The 19,381-nt window shown below is 40.1% G+C and overlaps 1 protein-coding gene across 2 annotated transcripts; it reads right to left on the bottom strand.

Annotated features, from left to right (window-relative positions):
- Positions 1 to 14,849: 14,849 nt before the first annotated feature.
- Positions 14,850 to 18,588, bottom strand: LOC147892211 (derlin-2-like). Of its 2 annotated transcripts, none has more exons than XM_087388826.1 (7): positions 18,475 to 18,581; positions 18,232 to 18,339; positions 18,008 to 18,107; positions 17,720 to 17,934; positions 17,519 to 17,602; positions 15,709 to 15,762; positions 14,850 to 15,556 (listed from the first exon to the last, which is right to left on the bottom strand). In XM_087388826.1, the coding sequence occupies exons 2-7, from the start codon at positions 18,328 to 18,330 to the stop codon at positions 15,356 to 15,358; spliced, it is 753 nt and encodes a 250-aa protein (XP_087244952.1). In that variant the 5' UTR covers positions 18,331 to 18,339; positions 18,475 to 18,581; the 3' UTR covers positions 14,850 to 15,355. The 2 variants fall into 2 exon arrangements, with proteins under 2 accessions (XP_087244952.1, XP_087244951.1); XM_087388825.1 differs by having other exon boundaries at positions 14,853 to 15,556; positions 18,232 to 18,384; positions 18,475 to 18,588.
- Between the last annotated feature and the right edge of the window lie 793 nt (positions 18,589 to 19,381).

Genomic DNA, 19,381 nt, shown 5'->3' with positions numbered 1-19,381 from the left:
ACTGTGTCGCGTGAAGACAGGAGCATGTTTTCAGGCCTTCGCCCCCTTTCGAGACTCGTGCTCCCAGTGACCCAGCCTCTAAAGCTCTACCAGCCGACTAGCCTCATCCAATGCTAGTGCAAATGAGCAATGCACTAGGCCCTTCTCAGGCTCCTCCAACGCATGCACCTTCAGCACACAAGGCAAGCAAGCCGACCCCCTGACGATGAACACCAGCGCAGCCTCCTAGCTCCTACAATCACTTTGGCTCCATAGCGTGATTGCAATCACCTCCAAATGGCTCACATCTACTGTGCTCTAGCTAGCCTTCAATAGCTCTGTTAGCAGCTAGCCTCACACCTTCAACGTCACCAGTCCGCTCCAATAGTGACACCTCTAGCATTGCTCATGCCATCGCAACCCAATCCTGTCTCTATTGGAAAGGCTCGAGGTGTCGGTCAATGCATCAAGGGTTGCAAGCCTTGCCCAAGCTCTCAGTTCTCCTGATTGCCAATTGAAGGGGTTGAGCCTTACATGGAAGCGGATCGGTGACACTGGGTTTTCACAGTGAGACAATGGACTCCCAGCTCGACTCTTTTGCCACTGCAGTTGTCCATGCATACGTTGTTGTACGTCGTCGCTTCAATTTCTCTGCAAGCTTCAAAGCTTCAGTTCTCCTCAAAAAAAAAAGAATGACACATGGCAGATAAGCTTCCACCAAGGTTAGATCAAGCTAATCTTGAGTTTGTCCAATGGTCAAGGCGTTGACACGTGGCAGATAGAATTTGACCCAGGATAGGTTAATGTTGGTTAAGTTCATCTGACCCTGGGTGTGGAGAGGATAAGGACACGTGGCAAATAAGAGTTTTTAAACCATAGTTAAGTTAAGGTTAATTGCCACATCACCACAGTGCCACCTAAGCATAGAGTCTCTTGTTAGGCACAGTATGGAATTCAGCATGTGAATCCCTGTGCGACATCATCAAAGACCCTCTTCTTCACAAAACCTTCGACGAGCCGTAACTTGCAATCCAGGAAGAATTTGCATGCGCTCCGAAAAGGAAAAGTGATCGTCTTTTCGAGCTCTACACACCTGTTAAGTCTGAATCATTGTATGCAATTAGACACTGCCAATATTGAAAGAATTCAATTGGTAAGACCTTTGCAACCATTGGAAAAGCAAAGCATGAATGCGAACATCGATGTAAAAAGCAAGCCGAAAGCACAAGTGTATGAGGTGACCATAGCCCGAAACATGGCATCCACACATAAAGCATTAAGGCACATGGAAGAACAAAGCATCATGCAAGAACCTGGGACACAAGGAAGAAGATTGCAGATTGAAGAACCAGCAGGTCAACTACATAGCATCGTCATCAAGCCATGAGCCAAATGGTGACATCAATGGAATGTATTGAGAAACAAAAAACCTTGCCAACCTTGCCTATATGTTTGTAATCAAACCTGACCACCTGAGAGTAGCTATGAAAGCACCCAGGGGAGGTATTGACATGTAAACCACACTTGACCACCTTAAGTAGCAATGCAAGCACTAAGGGGAGGTGATGGAATGTAACTCACATCCTTGCAGTAGCCAAAGGATCATGGCACCAAGGGGAGGTGTTGAGATATGGTGCCATGAGCACATAGATCAAAGGACTAAGGTATGGTATAGGAAAGAATTAAAGTAGCCACCCTAGGATGTGGACTACAAGATGTGGAGATGTGGATTGAGGATATCCACAAGGAGAGATGTGGATGAGAGGATCCCACATGGTTTGACTATTCTAAAGGCTCTCTCTATATAAGAAGCCTATCATTTTGATCCTCCGTGATCTTTATGCTCATTAAGTGATAGATTAGGCTAGTACGATCCTCACTTTGACAGAGGGAGCGCAATGCAAGGGAGAGGGAGAGGGAGAGGGAGAGAGAGAGGGAGAGGGAGAGAGGAAGGGAGGGGAACACGACGAGAGGGAGGGTGTGATTGAAAATGAGTTACGGGAGAGGTGAGAGTAAATATACTTCCCTCAAGGAATTAAAAGTTCCTGCTCTAGAATTCAAACTTCCTGCTCCTTCTCTCCCCCCCCACCTCTCTCTCTCTCTCTCTCTCTCTCTCTCTCTCTCTCTCTCTCTCTTCCCCCTCCCCTTCCCCTTCCCCCTCCCTCCTTTCCCCTTTTCCCTTTCTCCCCTTTCCCCTTTCCCCTCCCATTTCCTTTGGCTTTCACAGAAGGAGTATGTTACAAAAGTATTGTAGCGTATCAATATGGAGGGGGGGAAGGCAGTAGTACTCCATTGCATCCATATGTGAAACTGAGTCATACAGATAGTCCCAAATCAAATGAGGAGAGGGTCATGATGGCCAAGGTTCCTTATGCATCAGTAGTTGGGAGTCTTATGTATGCTATGATAGCTACTAGAACACACAATGCATTTGCGAGTCTTATGTATGCTATGATAGCTAAAAGACCAGACATTGCATTTGCAGTGGGAGTTGTTAGCCACTATATGGCTAATCAAGGAAAGAGGCATTGGGAGGCAGTTAAGTGCATCATGAGGTACATGAAGGGTACCAACGAGATGTGCATCTGCTTTGGTAAAGGAGACATGCGTGTACTTGGGTACACAGATTCATACTATGTAGGGCATGTGGATAGTAGGAGATCCACTTCTGGTGATGTGTTCACGTTTGCAGGTGGTGCAGTGTCGTGGATATCTCATGCACAGAAGTGTGTTGCTTTGTCTACCATAGACATTGAGTATGTTGTAGCCACAAAGGGTTGCAAGGAGGCTATATGGCTTGATCGGCTAGTGGGAGACTTGGGGATTCATACAGGCGTACCGACATTGCATAGTGATTCCATGAGTGCTATTCAGCTAGCATGAAATCCGGTCTTTCATGCAAAGACCAAACACATTGAGGTCAGGTACCATTTCATCAGGGAGGTACTTGAGGACAAGCGCATAGAGCTTGTCAAGGTTCATACAGATGATAACCCTGCAAATATGCTGACTAAGAGTCTACCTAGTCAGCGGTTTGAGTATTGTCGTGTATTGATGGGCATTGGATAGTATGCTCACTAGTTGTTCTCCCTTAAAGGCACATTCTCCTTTAAGTGAGAGGTTGTGGGGGTTAAAGGTCATTGTGCCTTTACCCCAATTATGTACACTACTCAAACACATATATAAATGAATGAAAAAGAAGATTAGGGTGTTCTGCACCCACCAAAACTTGTGTGGCTCTCTGTTTCTCTATCTCCCTCTTCTATTCTTGCTTCATTTGAGAGCACTCTCACCATTTATCTCTCTCTTCTCAAGCTTCAGACTTGCACAATACTTAGTAGTAAAGGGCAACATATGAGAATAATGTTCTTGTGGCATCTTGGTCATGAGCTCCCATAAGATGGATTTCAACATGCCATAGTAGTTGTAGTATCTCAGCTGAGATTATAGTCTTTATTAGTGTCTTTGTCCCTTTGTATGAGCAACAGACACTATTGTGGTAAGCTCAAGTTGTTAATCTCTATTGAGTCTTGTTTAGATTAAATACAAAATACTTTAGTCTTCCTTTCTTTACATGATCAGCCTTGAGAGCACTATGAAAAAATGATGTGAGAACTTGAGTCTTGATACTTCGAGCAATTTAGGGTTTTGTAAGTTTGGTTTGTTGTGAATTTTATGTGACAAATCTAAACGTTGTTTATGCTTAAATCTAAGAAGAGAGAGAGAGAGAGAGAGAGAGAGAGAGAGAGAGAACAAAATCAAAATTGGGACTTCGTTTGTTCGCCTATGAGAAAAAGAGCATTGTAGAATAAATGGTTGAAGGAAGAAGATGGAGGCAAAAAGAGCTATAAGGCTAGGCTTGTTATACATGGGTTTGTATGGAAGAAAGGTATATATAGACTTTGATGCATTAATTTTTCCTATTGTAACAATAACTTCAATGAAAACTATTTTTAGTCTAGTGGCTATGGAAGAATTTCATCGTGAGCTATTAGATGTAAAGGCAACTTTTCATCATGGGGAGTTAGAGGAAGAGATTTATATGTAGCCACAATGATATGAGGTCAAAGGGAAGGAGGGGTTAGCATGCAGGTTGAAGAAAAGTTTGTGTGTCTTAAGTAAGATCCAAGGCATCGTATTTGAAAGTAGACACTTTTTATGATAGTACAAGGTTATAACAGATGTCAATCTCATGAATATGTTTATTTTCAGACACTAGATAATGGAAGATACGTTATCTTGTTATTGTATGTTGATGACATGCTTTATTACAGCCTTTAACATGCACTATATAAATGTGCTCAAATTGAAATTAGCTAATTCATTTGCACTGAAAAATTTGGGTGCTTCAAAGGAAATCCTTGGTATGAGGATAACGAGAGAAAAGAAAATTAATATTATCTCAAAGTGAGTAAGTGAAAAGGTATTGGAAAGATTTGAAATGTAGGTTGCAAACGTAGTAGTACACCTTTGGCCAACCATTTCAATTTTTCTAAAGAGATGTGTCCCAAGACATAAAATGAGATAGACTACATGTCCAAGCTTCCATACTCATCGGCAATTGGCAGCACGATGTATACAATGGTATGCACAAGTGAAATATTGTGCATGAAGTTGAGCTGTGAGTAGATACATATGAACAATCTAGGAAAAGAACATTAGATGGCAGTAAAGTGGATTCTCAAATATTTGAGAGGTCCTACCATTCATGGATTATAGTTTAGAGGTTCAAACATTGTTCTATAGGGATATGTTGATTCAAATATGGCATGTGGTAAAGATAGTAAAAGGAACACCAGAAGATATGTCTTGGAATAGCAATAAGTTGGGTTTCAAAGTTGCAAAAGGTTGTTGCACTTTATACAATAGAAGCAAAATATAATGCAAATACAGAAGCTAGTAAGGAGATGATCTAGGTACAAAGTTTATGGAGGAATTGGGAAAGAAGCAAGACAATAACAACTTGTATAGTGATATCCAAAGTGCCATTCATCAACCGTCCACTCAAGAACCAAACATAAATCACTTAGGTATCATATCATAGGATCAGCTTTGGAAGATGGATAGTTGAAGTTGGACAAGATACACACACTGGCCAAAATCTTACAACATGTTAACAAAGGTCGTAACCAAGGAGAAATTGAGTTCTTTTTCAATTTCAATTGGCCTTCAATAATGACAATGAAGATGCCAAGATATTTGTACCATAGCTAACTTTTATGTGTGGAGTCTAATTTTAGAGATATTTTTGGAGCCGCATTTGAAACTAGTATGTTTGAGCCCACTCTATGAAGGGTGAAGTCCCTTGACTACTATCATTGGGGGGATTCAATAGGGCTTTTTGGGGGATGCACCCCCTGAACCTAAAAATGCATAGAAGTTTTTTCTCTATGGACTTGAGATCGACCAACCAAAGAAAGACTAGTCATGAAGGACAAGTCGAGATGAGCAATTTGACTTGTAAATGCCCATGACTATTCCAACTTTCCAAACTGAAAATGGGTCATATTAGAGTGGCTATAAAGATGATTTTGTGTTTGGCTTCTTATCAGTGATAGGACTCAAGTGCAAGTCGAAATCCATGCCAAACTTGTAAAGTACTTTTGTGTATCCATGGATGCCATATTCTAGTAGATAGCCATAGGGTTAGGGAATACACTAGAGGGAATGGTTATTATAATAACCTAGTGTGGAAACATAAAACCCAAATATCAAGGTTATATGGAGAGGAAAATGCAAGGAACTAAGTTGATGGTGAGGTGTCACACATTTTCGGTTGTAATTATGCTCCTCAGTTACTCCGTCTTCCTTATAATACACTTAGATGTGTATCAAAATAGCATGTTAGTCACCCTACATGCTACTTTTTGCAATCTAGAAAACCAAGTCTTGCTAGACTATTAACATGTTCATTAATAGCTTATCGATGTGTTAAGATGGCAATAAGAAGGAGAAAAGGGTGAGAAATGTGACAAATATGTTAATTTTCAAAGCATGAAGAGGAAGGGAGGTATTGTGGGAAGTGTTCTCATCCTCAAAGTGTAAATTTTGAAAATTTTGACCTCGTATTTGGCTTTCTTGATGAATTCCATTCATGTTGAGTACCAATATCACCATCATCGGATAAAAAATGAAAGACTAGTGTTTTTTTTATGATTGTGATGTTTAATGTTCAGAGCTTGTTTTGAGGAGGGTACAAAATATGAGGGGAATATAATTATGGAAGAGTAGGTCATTGGGTGAATATTTTAAGGACAGCACTATGGAAGTGTAAAAATATTAGCCTATGCTACCATTTCTTGACTCTAAGCATAAGTGTTCATCAACATTGAAACAATGCAAGCAAGTCAACCAAGCACTTCGAGTGCAAATGCTAGAGAAAATAAATAGCTTGCATGAGAAACAGATGGAGACCATAATAGAGAGCATTGATAGGTTGAGTAATTTTAAAGACCAAGGTTATACAAGACACGAAGGGGATGCTAGAACAATGTGCTCAGACTCATGAGCTTGCTAGCATTGTGAACTAATTTGGGTTGAATCCCAAATTAGTGATATTCACACACAGTTCAAACAAACATGTGCTGCAAGACCAGGATTTGCCAATGATGTCAGTGCATCACGAGTGCATCACAAATGGAAACATGGGATGCATTATGGGTTGTACATAAAAGTAAGGTCCTACGATCTGATAAGAAGAACCTTAGAATTGAGAGTTGGGAGAAGAAATCAACCCTAAAGTTTGGCATAGAAGAGGAGCGAGCTTAGCAAGGTAAGAAGGTGGTGGCAATGGTCTTGAAAGGAAAGTTGTGTGGAGGTGAAATACAAAAGCTACAACAATGAGCTATTCACATAAGAAATATTACTTTTGTGACATACATGGCAAATCAAGAGATCTTCCTAGGTGAAAGGATTGGATCAAGAACATATGGGACTACCTGTCAAGTCCGTCTCATAGGATCTCCTGGTTTCTTACAACACATGTGGTATGCTGGAAGCAGTACATGGGTAATGCTGGAAGCAGTACATGGGTACTGTTGGTGCTTGTAGATGAGAAGCACGAAGAAAAGGGGGGCATGCAGATATCACATCATGTCCTCGTCCGAGTAATTGATGCTACCTGAGAGGAGCCTTGTAAGCATTGTGGAAGTCAAGTTGTAAAAGGAAAGGATATAATTAGCTTGTTGGACTATTTGAACTTGACTTTGAGAACTTTCTTTACAATGTATTTGAAGGATATTCATTACTCTTGAAAACATTTTACTTTGCAATCATACTTTACAAATGATAGCTATTTCATGTCTTAGTAGATTGTGAATTAGGAAAAAGAAGTAGATTTTGGTATTATTAGTTTTAAATGTTGGCTATTTCATGTCTTTTTAGATTGTGAAATAGGTAGCTTTTGATATTATTAGTTTCAATCATATTTGGGACCAATGAAAGTTTTTAAAATGCTCTAGAATATTTTGCCAAAATTTTAAAGAAAAATTATGATAAGAGTTGAAATTCGCCAATGGTTTGAAACTTTAAAAAATAATATATGAAAAATTTTGCCAAAATATTATAATACATATTACTATACCTTCGATAAAAACATCCCTACTATGTATTGATCTATAATATGTCAAGCATCTATATGATGTTCTCATGGTAATACTTGCATCATATCAACAACCTATATGTCCATTTTCGGGTGAGTCAAGCTATGAATATTACCAAAAATCAATGTTTTAAGGCCACCATTTAGTAGCTTTATAAATATGGAGTCCAATTCGTCAAATCTTTCTAGCTCCCGACAAAACTAGAATAGCTATGGAGCATGTCCTTGAATGTGCACATGTAATTCTACTGCAACATTGCACATCATGTAAACCACATCAGATATTAGAAATTGGATGTCTCTTATACTTGTGGAGAAATCTCAAGTTATGCAAATTTTGAATGAACAATTTCTTGCATATACTCATAGAACAAAATTTTGAGAATTTTGAATAAACTGGTATATATTATGCAGTAGAGAATAATACTTCACATGCAAAATAGCTTTTGTCATGGCTTAATGATTTCATTCAAGAAGGAGATTCTATAATGTTTGTCCCGTATTCAAGTTCGGGATGTTAGTTTAGTTTAGACACCTAGTTTGTTGAATTCCATTGAGCCGACATAAGTTATTAATCAAGAAAGCTGCCTACAATCCAAGTCATTTTCTCATGATTTTGTCAAATGGCGAGAAAAGAAATGGTACATTATCAAAATGGAAATGGAAGATACTTTTGTAATGTTTGCAGAGGGGTGACAACAAAAAAGAAATAATAATCCTTGCAAAGCAATAGCAAGAAGTGGTTGCAGATGCATGCATTCGATCATTGACATTGGAGCAAAGAACATGAGCTGTGACCAGTCTCACATTTGGTGGGAGCATTTGAGGTAGCAAAATTGAGCCATTCAGTACTAATGTTAAGTCTTCACAAGCTTTATCTTGCACCCTAAAATTCATAGAGTGACAACCTTACCAACACCTCGAGAGATGCACACCCAAGAGATGATTCTCTCTAACCTAAGAAATGGCCTACAAAAAGTGAAAGGGGTGCAAAGATTAGGTAAACTAGTTGTAAAGAGGGTGGCATTGGCTATGTTGATATCCTTTGAAACAAAGGAGAAATGGCTTGGGTGCACAATGTTAAAGATGTTTTCAATCAAAAGAACCAACATGGCTCTCGTGGTTGGACACAGAGCAAAAGCAATGCAGGATCATCTCAATCCAAGAAGTCTTTGGGCTTCAACAACATGCAAGAAAGGAGAGACACCTAAGTGCAGAAGTTATTGACCAAGTGACAATGTTTTGGCATGAGAATATGAGAGTTTCTCTAAATAGAAAGGACATCTGCAAAAAGCAAACAGGATGCAAATAGTGGGACAAGAACATCATACACATGCTTGATATAATATAGGCCAGTGGTTGCCTAAACCAGCTCGGTGGTTATCTGTGAATGAGTTTTGGAAGACTTTAATTGTTTAACCTAATTTCTAAACTGGGATGGCTTAGACTTAATGTAGTCGACTGTTTTAAACTAGCCCAGTGGTTAAAACATCATGCAATATATCATCGTGCTAGTTTAGTTCAAATGCCAAGTATGTTCCTAAGCCAGTGTGGTTGAACAATAATATATTTCACCAACCCATTGGTTGTGTGTAAATGCATTTTGGAATAGTTTGATTGTTTCATTTCTAAATTCGGCTACATGATTGTCCTAAACTAGCCCAGTGGTTGGAACATCATGCAATATATCACCATTTTAGTTTAGGTCAAACACCAATTATGTGATTGTCCTAAACCAATGTGGCTGAATAGCAATATATTTCACTAGCCCGGTGGTTGTTTGTGATTGAGTTTTAGAATAGTCTAATTGTTTAAGTTCTAAACTTCAACATCGTGGGCACATAATGGGCTAGCTTGGACTTAATATGATTGTCCTACACCAACCCAGTGATTAAAACTGCATATATATTTTGCAAACAGAAAGAAACAACAATATATTGTTATTGTCTAACTGATGACTAGCACAGTGGTTGAAATTGCTATGATTCATAGTAGTTAAATTATTTAAGTTGTTTGGATCATATACCAGTCAATTTCCAAATCGGACTAGCTTGAACTTATGTGATTGTCTTAAACTAGGCCATTGGTTGGAACATCATGCAATATAGCACTGAGCTAGTTCAAGTCAAATAGGACTTAAGTGATTGTCCTGAACCAACGTGGTTGAACAAAAAATAAACACAAATAGATTTCACAACCAAATTAATAGATGACCGGCCTGGTGGTTGAAATTTTTATGTTTTCTAGTAGTTAAATTAGTTTAGTTTAATTTCTAGGCTAGTTTGGGTCATGCTTAGACTGTGATCATTCAAAACCACAGATCGGTGGTTGGAATTGTTTTGCTTTAGTAGTAATAATTTTTTGCTTTTTAGTAGCTTAATTAGTTTAATGAGCTTCATTTTTGACTGTTTTTTTGCACATACCTATGTTTGTTTTCCTCATACTAGTGTAAAAAATATAGTGTTTGTTTCAATGAAATTTTATTTCCCACATGTTGGGTGAGCAGATGGAGTTATATCTAAATTTTATGGCTTAGAACCCTGACCTTTTGATTGGGCAAAGGAGCTTTGAGCATTGTAGACCCTAGTACCTCAGGAAACTCAAAGACAGGAATGTGTAATGTTGTAAAACACACATAGACTTTGATCTGGCCCTACAAGCTTTGAATGGCTTAAGATCTTGTCGTGTTGGAGCAATGCTCCATAGAGATATACATGTCTCGCAGATGAATGTGTAGTCTATTAAGCACCTGAATCCTGAACATGTGGTGCGAGGGAGACCAAGTTCAGTAGCCTAAGGTCTCTATGGGAGCTAGTAGTCTGTCCAAAGGGAGGTCGTGAGTTGCACTGCATTGAATGCATACATGGCACATGCATAGATTGTAATTTAAAGAAGAGGAAATATGATGTGTATCCAAATGAAATGAGTAAGACAACCCTACTGCTCTAAAATGGAGGAGATTTGAACATGTTAATTTGAAGGATCAGAGATAAAGAGATGTCTACTATCAATAAGAGCACTCAGCTGAGGGAGCTTGTAGAGCACTTGGTTCAATCCATCCCAAAATACGTACTTCATAATTTCACGACCAGCTGGCAAGATAAGCAGTTCAAGAAGTGCCTTGCCAATTTTATGCATGACACTATTGTCTCTTGCATAGATTTTGCCAAAAATTACTCATTTCAAGAACAAGATGAGATACAAAGTGCTCACTAGTACAACAAGTAGATATCAATTCTAGTGCATACCATGTACAGGCATTTGCTTGTTTCTTATACAATTGATGCCAATCTGCTTGCTAAATTGCATTCTAGGTCAATGCAATGCACATACTATTTCTACATTTTGGATGATAAGGAACGCGACACCTAATTTGTGTAGCATCCTTTTCTATTACATTGGGAATAGCTAAAAAACTATAATCCCCATGTACAATAAAATATAAAACAATATTGGAGGTGGTCAAATGGTGCTTCCCCTTAGTTTAAATTAGCTCGTGGATTGTACTTTGTCTCAAGGTTTAAATCCTTGACCGCCGTTCTAAACATGACGTGGAATTTCTGGAGGTCTTTTAGGTACATTGAGGTTTTTTAAACTTATTGCTTGGAGGATGGGCTCTAGGGGGTTGGTTCCACATTTTACTTTCTTCTTTGAGCTCCCTTCATCAAGTCTCTTTGAGCCCTTTGTGATGTGTCCGCTCCTTGATGGGAGGATCAGTCTACATGGGAGGATCGGCCCTTCTTGCCGACATTCGAGCTTGGACTTCTTCCCTTTAGGTTCCCTTCTTGGGGGGATCGGCCTTTCTTCCCAAGGCTAGCCACTAGAGCTGAGACTTCTTTGCTTCAAGATCCCTTCTTTTAGTGGGTTGTTTCTTCCCTTCAAGGTCCTTTCTTTTTGCCTAGTAAATGTCTGCACTTGTGCCATCGGATCATGTACTCATCTATGATGTGCAGACAACAAACCGTGCACTTCTTACCCTATCGCATTTGAAGAGGATAGTGATCCGCTTTAACTATTGCAGCTACCAATACCACAATCTGACCCTATGCATTAGCAAGCCTTATCTTGAGGGTCCGTATATTCTCTTGCATCACCTCCAGTTGATGCTTACTCTCTCTGCAATGACAACTCTATATGATTCTAGAAGATGTTAAACATGGTGAAGTTGTCTAGCAACTTCATTGTAGGCACGTTCCAAGAGATCCACTCTATGTTGGGTTTTAGTCAGGATGGAGGACTCCTAGTCAAAACTTTCAAGGGCCATGGCAAGATCTTGGGAAATCCCTAGTGTAATCCAATTTCATGGACTTGTACATATCCTTCCCAAATTGCACATTCTCTTTATCTCTCCACCATGGTGGCTACTCTCTACCCAATTTGCATCATTCCTTGACTTGAAGCTCTCTCGCATCTCTTTCATCAATAATCTGGTTTGTCTATTCTCCCTTCTCGGTTGCTCTATCATTTTATCTTTATCGGTGTTGCGTTCTACATTTTATAGTGCCATTAGAAAAGAGCCTCCTTGTCAGTTCTTTGATCTTCAAGAAATTTTTTCATCCCTACTAGCTCTTGCTCCATTTTGTCCCCATCCATTATAACATCATCTAGTTGTTGATACTATAGCTTGATGCACTTTTATGACTCTTCTCTTCTATGCTTTTCCATCTCGATCCTTTTTTCAGTGGCCTCAACTTGCTCTCATTCCTACAAGTCCGTTGTTTCTTCCTATCGTATTGCTCAAAAATTGATTTGAGAGAAGTCCCCACAGGTGCATAGCAACTTCGATTGATTGAGATGACAATTTGGATTTTCCATCCTTGCAGTTCATCAAGTTAGTCATCAAGCTCTTGGAGATCACCTTTGAGAAAGAGACCATACGTCTAATAGCGGAAGGGGGAGAGAGAGAGAGAGAGAGAGAGAGAGAGAGAGAGAGAGAAGTGCACACGATATAGCTCCCGGTACACTAAGTTGTATTGAACATGAACATGAAGACATACACGTGAATCCCTTCAGGTTAGGGTTAGGGTTGGGTGTGCCCCTAATGCCCTAGAGGTATGGTGCAATTTACATCATCTTGAACACCCCCTCTTAACTTGCATTGGGTAAGTAGAGGGTGCATGTACAAGACCTATTTGTGGATTTTGTTTGGTGCAGATGATAGCATCCAAAAGTGAAAAGAAAACTAAAAGAAATCATAGTATGTGCGTATGCGAGCACAATGACTACGTAGCGAAAGCATGTACAATGAGTGCAACTTATAATCTCATACATAACGTGTATTTCCCCCTCTTAAGTTGTGGATCATCCTTCGCCTTTGGGAATAAAACCCAAAAGATAGACCAAAAGAAGAGGAAGGAAATATGTAGAAAGTGAAGTCCACCTAGATCAAAGACTGGTCGATCGAAAGATAACTGCGTGGAGAACTATGTGTATGGCTGCATGCTAAGCATGTCAAAGCTGAGCATGTCATAAGTCACCATGGACTGTGAAGCTGATCTGTAGAAGAGGCATCCAGATGTGAAGCTGGTCGATGTAGCTATGGTGAGTGATCTGATAGGTTGTGACATACGAGAGTGTCACCAACCCAAAAGAAATGAGAGCAATGTGTGAAGTATGATGCAATAGAGCTATAATCTCTATCAAATTATGTGGGATCGAAGAGGACTACATAGTTAATCTGGATAGAGTGATCCAACTAAAAATTCGAGCACAAATGTGCAAGTATGATATGCTGCTCCGTTGATGAAGAGGCTGGTAAAACTGACAAGGTACAGCAACCTGTCAAACCTGTATGTTCAACTATCTCATGAGCAGAAGGTAATCTGATGTGTGCAAAGCTAAACATCCATTGGCATGGGATGTAGCATCTGTCATAGTCTCTTCGAGAAGGAGCTAACAGTATAAAGGCCTAGAATCCTGAAATACAACTGAAGAATCCACAAAAATAGAACCCACCCCTAATTTCTTCACCGCCAGTCCTAGTTGCCCACTGCAACAGATAGACATCCACAATAGCGCAAATAGATTCAATTTGTAAACGGTGACTAAGCTCCTTAAAAACTCGTTGAAGACAATTCTAATTACAAGTCAACCACAACCATCCCGTATAAAAACATAGGCCTTTTGATTTTTCCCTAAAACCATTTACTATTCCCCATTCCACAGCAATATTGAAAGACTAGACCTGTCAACAGGGTAAACAAAATAAAAATATTAAAATGCACACCATCCACCCATGCACTCTCAACAAATACCAAAGCACCACAATCGACCCAAGTTTCACAAAAACACAACTTCCAGAAGTAGCTCAACCATCTAGAAGACCCATCTGACAGCGGCATTAGAATACTACAAAGGCGTGCCATTTCCCATGGGGTTGAGGGACAAACCAGACTACAACGTTGTGCATGGCATAAACATCCCAAGAAGCCAAAGCTTCCATTCTTTCACAAATAGGTCGCAGAGAGCCAAACTGGATTGCACCAGCAGAAGTGCCTAGAAGGCACGCAAGTAGAACATTAATCACCTTCTGGCTTCTTATGTGGAGCTCTTTTCTCACAACCATGTAAGATCAACTCCCTCCTGGTTGTATTTTCTTATCCTTCCAAGTCTTATCCTTGTAGCTTTTTATCCTTCCAAGTCTTAATGTCCTTCAAGTTGGATTGGATATAACTCGGTTCTAGAAGCCTTCCCTTAGTCATGTATCTATCAAATCATAAACCTGTCACGTCTCCTTGGTAAAAGCTTAAGCATTAACATAATTAAACTTACATTCCCAGCTATGACTATGTGGTATTGTCAGTTTTATGTTAAAAATTGATGAAAGACATGCAGAAAAACTTTTCTCTCCATAAGAGTGCAACTAGAAGGTAACTCAACAGCACTCAAGAAAGTGATATGCAACAGGTCTGCATAAGAGGAAAAGATATAGAAGCCACACACGTGCCAACATGGTTTCCACTAATTAACAAGTGCATGCAGGCATGCATGCACTCACGCAACCCCACAGTCTTCAAAGGAATACCTACATATGGGACATGAGGCGAGCACATCGACACACATCTCTCAGGTAATGTCAATCAACAAAACTAACAATTGTTCCCCGATGATTTTGGCACTCTGAAATATGAAATTTCAAAAATTACCAATAGTATAGTGAAAGATCCACAAATGATTACATATTTCTCATGGCAAATTATTTTCGGCGTAGATTTAAAAAAAAGATTTAAATCATGTCTTTCGACAGGCTCGTTGAAACACATTTCATAAGTTGAACTGGACTTAGAAATTTATCTTACTGACTGCACCAAAAGAAGCTGATAACTTAATATCTCAGCACATCCTGCCTGTATAGCTGTTAAGAATCTGAAAATTAGATTAAGTATCAGCAGCCAAGACACTATCATGCATACTGTGCGCTGTAGCAAGATTGCAATAGGCACTGTAAGAAAAAGGATGTGAGAAGGCAGCCTACTCTGTGGACCCTTTTACAACTGAAGTATCATACATCTCGATTGGAACTGCCCAATCAGTGTGTGGAGTGTACTATCACAATGCCCTGGAAGCAATCTTCACATAGCAGGAGAATCAAAAAAGGGTCTACCAGCACGGCCTCTAACTTTCTTTTCTGCTAAGCCCAGGATTTACCCAATCTTCCTTTAATAAAGCAAGCAAATCCTTTCAGGACCAAACCAGCACAAGCGTATTATCGCATATATTACATCTTTTCATGACAAAGCATTCCTCTTTGTCCAAAATACACTCGGATGTCAATACTCAAAAGGCTCTCTGAATTTCCTGGGCAGGATGAGCACCAGCCTCACCACCAACACCCCACGCATTCCCTGGTCTTGAGACCACTACTGTTTCTTCAGGAAAGAGAGCCTTGATGAATCCAGGAGTCCTTAGAAATCTGCGGCCAGTCATGAGAGGATAAACATCCTCCAGAAAATAATAGGCATGGCCAGCTGACATGCCCTGCAAGCGAATCAAAAGTGGTTAGTTTCTGTTCAATGCATAGATGATAGCACTTTAAGTAGTTTAGGAAGTTAAAAAACTTCCCAGGAAAAAAATATGTGCTTCCAGCAGGTGAATAGAAAACCGTAGATGGAATAACAACCACATCATACCAAAAGATCTACCCATGGGCTGCTCCCAACAATAATAGAAAAACCTAGCAGCACCTGAAATTGCCAACCACAAAATCTAGTGAGAAACAATTACTTTGCGATTACAAAAGGCACATTGAAATAGCAAAATGAAATTCTATGGAAGTGAAACACGGGGGCACATACTAGTGCTCACTTATATAAAAACAGAAAGTGAAGTCATTACATACACAGACATTTTCAAAACTATGGGCACCAAGTTTACACTAGGTAGCATACGGATATAATCCGACCAATGTGTAAAAAGTTCTTCATTGTTTCACTCGTTAAGACCCATCACATTAAAGCTATCAGCATGACTATTTTTCCTTCACGAAACTTACACATGGAATGTTGTGATCATCATCTTCCCTGATTTTTCAGCTGGTTAAGAAACAGGTTTGTTGATATGGCCCAAACCACAAAACCATTACCTGCCTAAAACTACAGAAGTGTGTGTAATTTGAAATCCAACAAACTTACACATGGAATGTTGTGATCATCATCTTCCCTGATTTTTCAGCTGGTTAAGAAACAGGTTTGTTGATATGGCCCAAACCACAAAACCATTACCTGCCTAAAACTACAGAAGTGTGTGTAATTTGAAATCCAACAAACTTACACATGGAATGTTGTGATCATCATCTTCCCTGATTTTTCAGCTGGTTAAGAAACAGGTTTGTTGATATGGCCCAAACCACAAAACCATTACCTGCCTAAAACTACAGAAGTGTGTGTAATTTGAAATCCAACACTTCTATTTTTAATTCTACAGTGTCAACAGTTTTCATTTTTGCATCTACACCATGTGGCATAGTGTCCCATGCCACACACACACACATGGCATACTGCCCCATGCTGCAAAACACAACACATGCTTGTATGCTCTGCAAATCTGTAATTGTCTTGTTTTCTTATTGTGAAACTATTTCGTACAACTATAATTCACTAGAACGCATACACAAATCATGACATCCTAGTGTTATCATAAATCAGTAATATCAATTACCATTAACTTGTACGGTAATACCATATATGGGAAACATGGCTTAGTAATCCTGAGTCCTAAGAACCCTCATGGCACATCAAATGAGAGCCAAGAGGTGTCTCGAGTGTTCAAGAAATACTCCTACCTTTTCACACGCATATTTGCAGTGTGTGGCGTTGCTTAAGACATGTTTAGGCGAGTAATGTAGCACTCGTAGAAACCATGATTCCATCTAATCAGGCTGAATACAAAATATACTGGACTACATTATTTTCACCCCTTTTTGAGACAATGCATGCTTTCATTGTGCCTTGTCTCATTGAGTTGAGAAAAGGGCTCGCAGATATTTAGCATCTAACAAAAATCGACAGTGCTAAGCTCTAATGGTCTCTTGCAGTGAAATTTACATTCGGAATTTTCATCTTGAATGAAACGCTCTTACATCTTCTCTTCTCTACGCCGAGTTCCCAAAGATCTCTAAAAGCACTAACGAAACTTGCTCCATCCTTGGGCATGACAGACAAAAGGACTAAAATCAAAAGTGGACATGAACAAAAAAGCTATGCCCCTCCGGACACCCTCGTCCTATCTCAAGTTCAATCTGTAAGGTAGTGACTCATTCAGAGTTTCAATCAAATATCCTTCCTTTTTATTAATTTGTCATTTATATACACAAGGAAAACAGGGCCACACAGAGTTATCTACCCTGCTAAGGGCATGATATGCAGAAACTTTTGTCCTTGTTGCAAACAATGCCCTTTTAAAAAGAAGACACGTCCCATGATAGCAAACTAAAAATATTACCCAAGGCAAATAGGGAGCAGTAAATGTAAACAGGCCAAGGAAACTCATGTGGACATGTGGATTGCGCTTGCTCCAAACATACACCTGCATTATAATAGCAAAATTGCAAATCACCCATCCATCAGTTTACTTTTGATCTAGGTACTGAAAGGAAAGTCAAATCTTTTCTGGCAAGATGGTTGATTTGAGTTTCAAACTAACCATCATGAAAGTCAGAGAGTTGCTCAAAAATAAAATCTTTGCAAAAGATTCAGACACCAGTTGAAACATGCCACCAATGAGAACGATCCCTGTCAACAAACTTCCACCAAAGAAAAGCATGTAGAAGAAGTCTGCTGTGCGACCCCTGAAAGACGTCTCCTCCAGTAATTTGCAGTACCGCGCAAGGAAAAACATGTGGAAGAGGAAGTCCAAATCTGAAACCAAAAACGTAAGTTAAACACAAACTACCGCAACGTATCACAGAAACTTGATCTTAGAGACACTTACCCAACCTTCCAAAATAAAAGAAGTTGGTGAACAATCGCCAGACTTCAAAGTGCTTGACTATTTTATCGGAATTTAGATATATGTGATAGGGCGATATCACCTGCGTGTACAAAGAGGTAATGTTTTACCGTAAACGAACGACAGAGCAAATTTGCAGGTCCAGTTTGAACAAATGATGAAAAAACGAACGCGAGCAGACCATAAAGCAAGTAAAACTGACTTACATCCAAAGCACAGCCGACAGTGGTGAGTATCGCCAGCGATAGATAGGAGCGAGTAATGACGGGCATTTGTTTGTACCAATCCTCAACAATCTGGGCCATTTTGGGGCTCTGGGGAAGGGAGGCCTCTAAAAGTATTGAAGGGAAGGGCCGGATCTGGAGAAAGGAAGTTACGGCCGGAATGAAAAACAGACAGAGAGGGGGAGGAGAGCAAATGAGATATGAAGAAGAGAGGAAGGAGTGTACCTGAAGGTGATAAGGGAAGTCGGCCAGATGAAGATGAAGATGGAGATGGAGATGGCTATGGCGGACAGCACGGTCGGTCCCCCGATCACACCTCTGAAGAACCGTAGACAAAAACTAAAGAAAGAAAAAGAAGAAGAAAAGCATTAAAGCATAGCCCCCCCGCAATATGACGTGCACCCCTCCTCCCTGCCCACTCCCCTCCCTCCACGTGGCCCCACCCCTTCTCCCTTCCACATGGCCGTCGAACTTCCATGTTCGCTACCAATTTTTTGCCAGCGATCCACGCCAACATCTGAGAACTACCATTCACGAGTCTCGCCACAGGCACAGTTCATCCTCGATGGACTGCAATAAATTTACCTTGAAAGCCACCCAGCTCGAGAATAGCAATATGGAGGGTGAATAGAGGTTGCCAAACCCGCCTCTTTGAGACCTCCAAAGCTCCCAAGCTACATCAATCAGTGCACCCTACCCGTTACCCACAGCTTTCATGTGGCCAAGAGCTCAGATTTTCTTGAAATCTAAAAGCGGAGGTGCAGTGGCGATTATTAGATGCTTGGAGGGTGTTTAGATGTCCATGTGGCCACGCTCTAGCCATGTCGTGGTCTCGCCACATCGAGCATTTGCGGCCCTACAAGAGCTCCTAGTGTGCATGGCCCTACCCCCTGTTGCTGCATCCCCCTCCTCCTTGCCAGGCGGCATTTCTTAATTGCCCCTCCCCTTTCATGTGTGTTCCACTTGCCACATGGATCTTCCACGGTGGCCTTCCTTTTTCCACCACCTTTTTTTCCCCCTTTTTCCCAGAAAATAGGGAGCCCTTGAGGTCAACGATTGTGTGTAAAAAGACACTGTGAATTATTTGAGGGTTGAAAATGACATAAAATCCACATTTCCACCAGACATTATC

This window comes from Dipteris shenzhenensis, chromosome 17, assembly GCF_047967505.1.
Source record: "Dipteris shenzhenensis isolate YYH24624 ecotype China chromosome 17, Dip_SZ_1.0, whole genome shotgun sequence".
NCBI lineage: Eukaryota > Viridiplantae > Streptophyta > Polypodiopsida > Gleicheniales > Dipteridaceae > Dipteris > Dipteris shenzhenensis.
The sequence above is the reverse complement of the archived record's forward strand: the minus strand, read 5'-3'. Positions and strand labels throughout refer to the sequence as shown.